At 41.4% G+C, this 8,304-nt stretch overlaps 1 protein-coding gene across 2 annotated transcripts; it reads left to right on the forward strand.

Moving 5' to 3' along the window:
• Positions 1-1,001: 1,001 nt before the first annotated feature.
• On the forward strand, positions 1,002-8,093 carry AZIN2 (antizyme inhibitor 2). Of its 2 annotated transcripts, none has more exons than XM_077482037.1 (11): positions 1,002-1,190; positions 1,274-1,398; positions 3,335-3,498; positions 4,114-4,287; positions 4,404-4,576; positions 4,733-4,867; positions 4,965-5,130; positions 5,217-5,379; positions 5,664-5,776; positions 5,966-6,180; positions 7,783-8,093. In XM_077482037.1, the coding sequence occupies exons 3-11, from the start codon at positions 3,400-3,402 to the stop codon at positions 7,916-7,918; spliced, it is 1,374 nt and encodes a 457-aa protein (XP_077338163.1). In that variant the 5' UTR covers positions 1,002-1,190; positions 1,274-1,398; positions 3,335-3,399; the 3' UTR covers positions 7,919-8,093. The 2 variants fall into 2 exon arrangements, with proteins under 2 accessions (XP_077338163.1, XP_077338165.1); XM_077482039.1 differs by having other exon boundaries at positions 1,277-1,398.
• Positions 8,094-8,304: the final 211 nt, after the last annotated feature.

Below are 8,304 nucleotides of genomic sequence, written 5' to 3' on the forward strand. Positions count from 1 at the left end.
TCACCTTATGATAGGTGTCCCTCAATCCCATCTCAAAAATGCAATGCGATGCATATTAGTCCATTATGCATTACCTTTTACAGAGGAAGTAAACCCTGATGAATTTACTTCCTCTGTAAAATGTACAAATGCAGCAATTTAGAAATTGGATGAAAGGTTTAGCACTGCAAACACTTTTTGAAAGATAAAAAGATAAATTATATACAGCTATATAGATCAGACCAAAATGAGGGACAAATGAGGTGGAATGAGGGACAGAGGGACGTTGCTCCAAATCAGGGACAGTCCCTCCAAAGCAGGGACAGCTGGGAGCTATGATTTAAAGTTAAAAATTAGCAAAATATCAGAAAAAATAATGTTTTTTTTTGTTTTTTTTTAATTTACCAGAAATGCCTGTTGCTAGGCATATCATCCTAATCTGCCTTTTCCTCCTCCGCAGTGAAGTTCTGTCTTCTCTCCTCCGGCAATGGGTCACGCTGTGTTCTAGGAACTGTGTGTCCCGGAACACAGCGTGCCCCATTCATAAAGCGCTGCGCGACTCGCGCATGCGCAGTAGGAAACGGGCAGTGAAGCCGCAAGGCTCCACTGCCTGTTTCCCTTAGAATGGCGGCGTCGGGACCCGAGAGCCAAGGGATGGGTCAGCCGAGGGACGGCCAACATCGCGGACGCCCTGGACAGGTAAGTGTGCTTATTAAGTCAGCAGCTACAGTGTTTGCAGCTGCTGACTTTAAAAATTTTTTTTTTTAAAGCTGGCTCTCCTCTTTAAAGATTATAATAGAAAATAAACTAACACGTCATGATTTCACCACCCAACATGTGATCTTTCAAAAATATTACAGTCTATGAGTCATGATCACGTGCCCTGTACGGAACCACCCCATTTCCCATCCCCAATGATGCCCCGCCCACCCCAGCATTTGCGTATTGCACAAGAATGTAAAGGGGACCTGGGAAGGGGCGTGGCTACGTCCGGGAAAAGGGCGGGGTCGTTTTGATGCTCCAGTTGCTTGGGAATAACGTGACATCACGTATAATGGCTGCGGGTGAGAGATATAAGGAGGATGCGCTGGACTAAGGAACACAAATTGATCGCACATTGCGGAGAGGACTTGGCTGAGGGCTTAGAGGCGGCGAACACTTCTAACTCATTCCGACCTTAATGGGAAACGGCCGTGTAAATGCTTGTTAAGGTAAGCGGGGCTCCTGGCGGTAGTTCACCTATATTGGTGCTCCGATCCTGATAGCGATGACCGATCATCTCCTTGTCTTCCAGCAGAGAACACAGGACGCCAGCTGCGGCGACATCGCTAGCCCGGGCTCCTTCAAGTCCTCCGAATTCATCGCAGAGCCTCCCTGGGCCCTCTGAGAGCCAGTGACTTCACATTCAACCAATAGAAAGTAGGCTTCCATTCGAATCATGCTCAAATTCTATCAGAGTTAGTTGATTTGGTCAGGATAGAATCTGATTAGTCAGCAGCACAGATCTTTTGAAACCACATCCAATCCGATTAGGAGCTACTGCTGGGAAACAGATTTGATTGCTTCTTAACAATTGTTGAAACCCACTTCCCTGTATTCGGGTTATTGATTGAATGGGTTGTCTGCTATAGATTATTCCTATCAGATCGATTGGAAACTAAATCTATTATCTTAGTGCGCTTGGCTACCATTAGCCTGACACGTCAGCTATTTCAGGAGGTCACCTGATGTCTGACAGATCAGATTTCAGATGGCTTTTGAGTCTCAGGAAAGATGGGTTGTTATAATTATCATCATTGTGTGTGTGTGTGTGTGTGTATATATATATATATATATATATATATATATATATATATATATATATATATATATATATATATATATATATATATATATATATATATATATATATATATATATATATTCTCTTTTTCTCCCCCCCCTACTATAAATGGGGGGGGGGGGGGGGCTGTCTTTTTATTTTTTATTTTTTTTCCATGGAATCAACTTCAAAATTTTGTAGTGTGGGGAATTTCAAAATTCTCCCCTGGGGCAGTGATGGTGAACCTTGAACTACATTTCCCATGCTGATCCACTGCAGTATAGTGGAGCATCATGGGGAAATGTAGTTCCAAAACATCTGGGGTGCCAAGGTTTTCCATCACTGCCCTAGGGGGATGTGGAATTGGTCCAATGCTGCATCTGTCTTCCATGTCTTTTACGATCAAGAAATGAGCGATCAAAGACCGCTGATCACTCAGCCTTTAGTGAGCCTGTGGCTGTCAGTTACCAGCTCTGTGTTCTGCCTCTTCAGCACTCCCTTGGAGCGCGCTGAATGAATGATTTGTATAGCGTTGCAAATGCGAACTGAATCGCCTCAAGGCGCTGGACTGTGGAGGGGGTTGGGAGAGGCTGGCTCAGGTTCCCAGTGGCTTGCTTAGGCTCCATTCACACTTGGCTATTTGGAATCGGGATGGGCTTGCAATGCCATTACATCTTAATGGCACCCTAATGCCACGTCACGGTGCAGCAAAATCTTTCAAACTATTTTGCAAGACTTTTATTTATATTGAATTTTTTTTTTTCTTCTCCCCTTACACCATCACGAGCAGACATGCAGCAAGTTGTGAATGGGGTGTAAGAGGCTAAGCCTGCTTCCGGTCAGGCATCTGGCTGAATCCTAACATTAAGGCTGGCATCCCTTCAGAATTTGGACCAGCTAAGTGACATCAGCTGGTGGAGGACTTTGGCTCACTGTCAGCTGAATCTGGGTCACAGGAGTGCAGAGCTAAATACATTCCTATGATCCACAGGTGAAGTAGGGGCAAAGGAGCTTTGGCCATACTCTTTTAAGACCATACTGTGCCTTATTTTTGGCAGCATTACTAAATGGTTCATGATCTGGCGCATCAGCGGGGGGGAGGGTGGTTTTCGTGCATCCTCCTATTGCAGGATGTTTTGGGCTTCTTGAAAGGTTGTGTATGTGTAGCTAGAATACGCCAGCAGTAAATGGTGCATTGGTGAGGACTGTGCTGTAGAGACCTCTCAAAGCACTTTTTATATTCTATGGTGCGCCTTTTTTTTTTTTTTTTTTTATTTATAAACTCCTTTGCTGTGTGCTGTAGTTGTAGCAATCTGTCAGCTGTCATAAATCAGCCCTATTTGTTCACAAGCAGTCCTTTTTTATGACTTTGTAATGCATGCAACTGTATCTGATCAGTCCCAGCATATTTCTTCTGTAGACTGCCTGCAGTTTTATTCTTCCAACCATGTGTCCACACCAGATCTAGTTTTCTGTATCTTTCCCTTTCTAGTTTAGTTACATTTTCTAATCGGCAATGTCTTTCTTTTGCAGTCTGTTGCATACTTCTAAACAACCTGTTTTTGAAGAGTTCGGTAGACTCCCATTCAAGCAACATAATGGCCCAATACATCCAAGAATCAGACTTCACCATGGTGGAGGAAGGCTTTGCTGCCAGAGATTTGATGGAGGAAATCATTAATGATGTCTCCCAGACTGTAAGTATCCTTTATACTGTATACTTCTTTATTACACCCATTCTTAAGTGAAAGATTTAAACCAATCTTCCAGCTGTATTTTTAAAGAACCCGTGTGTGTGTTGCCTGTAAAGTGGCACTCCCCCCCCCCCCCCCCCCCCCACCCATGTTTAGAACCCTTACCACAGCAAAATAACATTTCTGATCGCGGCTGTAATGAATTTTGGGTCACGGCCTTGTAAAAAAAAAAGGCATGGGCCCTTAGAGTCAATTATGAAAAATATATATCTATCTCTCCCAAACAAAGGGGGGGGGAGAATGGACAACATGCATATGTGTGAATCCAAGCCTTATTGTTATGTAAAATGATTGCAGCCTGAATTTTGGCTTCCCAGAGGTTATGGGTGAGTTGTAGTTTTGTCTTGGTTCTGTGCTGCTCCCTGGCTGCAGCTCTGTGATGTTCCAGTGACTGTTGGCGTGGGTGTAAGCATCCACAAAATAGAGCCATAGCTTTCAGGAATCTAATCAATGGGTATTGTTGAATATTTGTACCACATTTGCATATTTTGGTAGCAGGCTTGGTCTAGCATGTTGTAGAAAAGCCTTTTCTTATTTTCCTCATTTATCTGTTTGCAGGAGGATAGAGATGCTTTCTTTGTGGCAGATCTGGGGGATGTAGTGAAGAAACATATCCGTTTCCTGAAGGCCCTCCCTCGTGTAAAACCTTTCTATGCTATTAAATGCAACAGCAGCAAAGGTGTGGTGCAGACTCTGGCTGAACTGGGTGCTGGATTTGATTGTGCCAGCAAGGTAATTTTGGATACATTTTTTGTTTGGTTAAAAAAAGATACATGAGCATTACATTACTGTCTGCCACAAGTGTCACTTTTGTAATTTTTTTAATATTTTTTTTTTTTTTTTTGCAGACTGAGATTGAGCTAGTCCAAAGCATTGGCGTGACATCAGAAAACATTATTTATGCCAATCCTTGTAAGCAAATATCCCAAATTAAGTATGCTGCTAAAAACGGTGTCCAGATGATGACCTTTGACAATGAAGTGGAGCTGTCCAAGGTTTCACGTAATCACCAGAATGCCAAGTATGTACTTGCCATGTTATTATCAGAATTGTTCAAAGCTGCTTTGTGTGGTGTTGGGGGGGGGGGGGGGGGGGAATTGGTGGTGATTGTTTCTTTTATGAAGGAAAAAAAAAAGCTGATGCAGAATTATTATATTTTTTTTTTTATTACCAACAGAATGGTATTGCGCATAGCTACAGATGACTCCCAGTCTTCTACACGCCTCAGTGTAAAGTTTGGTGCTCCCCTAAAGTCATGTAGACGCCTTCTTGAAATGGCCAAGAACCTCAATGTTGATGTTATTGGTGTCAGGTAAGTTGGGTTGTGGGAACCTACTTTATACATTTTTTATATATCTACCTACTTATGTTTGGCCATATCTTCAATTAAAACTTTTTTTTCATTTCAGCTTTCACGTGGGCAGTGGATGCTGTGATTCCAAGGCATATGTGCAGTCTATTTCAGATGCTAGACTAGTCTTTGAAATGGCATCTGAGTTTGGATACAAGATGTGGCTGCTGGACATCGGTGGTGGATTCCCAGGGACAGATGATGCCAAAGTTCGATTTGAAGAGGTAAGAAATAGATCTTTCACAGCACTTGACATGTATTAGAAATTATTTTGAAAAGGGGAGATAACCAGTTTGTCTTTCTACAACAGATTGCAGCTGTGATAAATCCAGCACTGGACTTGTACTTCCCAGAAGGTTCTGCCGTACAGATAATCGCTGAGCCAGGACGATACTATGTAGCATCTGCTTTCTCTTTGGCTGTAAACATAATTGCCAAGAAGGAGGTGCAGTTGGATAATTGCGGATCAGATGGTAAGGTCACAGTGAAGTGTTATCACACAATGCAGCATTACATGTCAATGCAATAGACTCGGAGTAGATATGGGCACTTTTTCACCTGTGCAGGATATATATATATATATATATATATATATATATATATATATATATATAATGTATGTGTGTGTGTCTTCCCTTCGTGTAAAATGGTGTGGTTTTTGATCTCATAGATTTCAAATAGAGTGCATCAAACGCCAAAAAAATTTGCAAGAAAATGTGAACCTAGCCTAATGCTGGACTTTTATTTTATTTTTTAGATGAAGAAATCGGTCCCAACAAAAACATCATGTACTATGTTAATGATGGTGTTTATGGTTCCTTCAACTGCATCTTTTTTGATCATGCCCATCCTAAACCCATCCTTCAAAAGGTAAAGGTTATATATATATATATATATATATATATATATATATATTAAAAAAAATAAAAAATAAAAAAAAAATAAACTTCATATAGTAGTGTTTTTTTTATTTTTAGGAGATAGAGATCTAGCTCTCTATCTCTTGTTAAAAGAATTAGTAATCTTTCACTTAATCATGTCCACTTTCTTTTCTATCAGAAACCTTCCCCGGACCAGCCAGTGTACACAAGCAGTTTATGGGGACCAACATGTGATGGCCTGGATAAAATTGCTGAGTGTCTTCAGCTGCCTGAGCTACACGTTGGCGATTGGCTACTATTTGAAAACATGGGGGCCTACACAGTGGCAGCTTCATCCACATTCAATGGTTTTCAAAAAACCGATATCCATTATGCCATGCCTCGTGCTTCCTGGTAAGAATATCACCATTAAATGGGGGTTGGGAAGAAGGAGCTGTGAAGCAGTTTAACATTTACTTGTACCTAAGCAGAGGTGTGGGTTCCCCCATCTTTTTTAAACTGTTGGTATTTATTCACGCAATACACACTTTGGGCTGAATATTGCATGCAAATTCAAAGATGCTTATTAAAAACTGGGGTTATACTGAAATGGCGCGAGAATCCCATAGTTTGTAGACGCTATAACTTTTGCCCAAACCAGTATACACTTATTTGGTCTTTTTGGGTAAAGTAGCAGAATACATATTGGCCTAAATTGATGAAGAAATGTAAACTTTTTTTTTTTAATTGTGCTAATGTTTTATAGCACTAAGGGGGGGGGGGGGGAATAGAAACCAGAGGTGATGAATTGCTCTATTGAGGGGGAAGAGAAACCAATTTTATTTGGGTACAGCACGACTGCGCAATTATGAGTTTAACAGTGTCGTATCATGAAGGGGTAAACCTTCCAGAGCTGAAGTGGTTAACCACTTCCCACCTGGCCAATGTACATATACGGCCGGGTGGGAGTTCTCTACCTCTGAGAGGACGTTTCAGGAACATCCTTCAGAAGGAGGGGGATCGCGCGTGCCCATGCAGCAGCACGATCTCGATGTGCTCGTGTCACTTGGACACGGCGCATCTCAGATCGGCAGGAGTGCTCTGATTGGCCCTCCTGATCACATGACGGCCATGTCCAATCACGGCCGTCATGTGATGTAAACAAACAGCCGGTTGCTAGGCAATCGGCTCTCCTCTCCTCACACGGAAGTTGTTGCAGAGGAGAGCAGATCGCTGCAGCCGGCTGGTGATCAGTGAGTGAGCTGTTTTTACAGCTTTTTACTCACTGATCACCAGTCTAGTGTAAACACACGTTCCCAAATAAAAAAACATTATGTCCCACTAAAATCACATGTTCCAATGATTATCTGCACACATGTACATGATCATTTGCGTACATATGTCCGTGATCACACAAACCAATTATACACTTAATGGAATTTTTTTTTTTTTTGCCAAAAAAATGTAGCGGAATACATTTTGGCTTAAATTTATGACGATTTTATTGGATTTCTTTTAAAATAGAAACTTTTTTTTTTGCGCTTATATCGCAAATAAAATAAAAGGAGTCATGAATAAATACCACCAAAATAAAGATCTATTTGTGCGAACAAAATGATAAACCTTTCATTTGGGTACAGTGTAGCATGACCACGCAATTGTCATTAAAAGTGCGAGAGCGATGAAAATTGGGCTGGGAAGGAAGGGGGTGAAAGTGCCCTGTATTGTAGTGGTTAGAGGCATTTTTTTTTTTAATGAAATTGTGCTTCATTTGCTATATCTGTACACTGATACTGGAATGGGAGCAGGCCCTACTGCGGGAGGGGAATTTGGTAAAGGCTATAGATAAGTTCGTGTTCTTATAAACCACAACTTTCCAATAGCTGAGTAATCCCAAGGGCAGGAAAAGCTTTTGTGAATATGTAATCTCAATGTCTATAAATCTGACAGCTTGGTTGTAAAGCTGAATTTGTTTCCTGGCTGATGGTGTAACACATCTTTTCCTTTTTCTTTTAGGGAGGCAGTTCAGCTACTGAAGAAAGGCATATATAAAGTTGAGGAGAAGGAAACAGTCTGCACTCCGATGTCCTGTGGCTGGGAGATCTCAGACTCTCTCTGCTTTACTCCAGCATTTGCACAACCTAGTATCTAAGCTGCTACAATCCAACCTCAGTGCTTTAAAGCTGTCTTTAATTTCTTTGTTTTTCATTGTCCAGCATGTGGGTCCAAAGTTAAGTCTTTGTTTTTTAAATGCGCAACATAAATCATGTTAAGCGACCATGTGCTGTTTTTTTGTTTAATTTATAATAAATATTTAATTTTGTTAATCTTCTATACCCTTCTTTAAAAAAAAAAAAAGGGAATCTATTTCTTATACCTGATTGTATCACTACATCCTGGTTATAACCCACCACGAAGCTGCTATCTGCACAAATCCATATTGGATTTGGGTGCAATACCCACAATTGCCTGTAAAAAGGGGGAGGGGGGGGGAAGGAGGAGTGGGACCACTGAACACTGCCAAGTGGTGCTGCCATT

Source organism: Lithobates pipiens, unplaced genomic scaffold (assembly GCF_037356315.1).
Source record: "Lithobates pipiens isolate NorthernLeopardFrog02 unplaced genomic scaffold, aLitPip1_a1.2 Scaffold_16, whole genome shotgun sequence".
Lineage (NCBI taxonomy): Eukaryota > Metazoa > Chordata > Amphibia > Anura > Ranidae > Lithobates > Lithobates pipiens.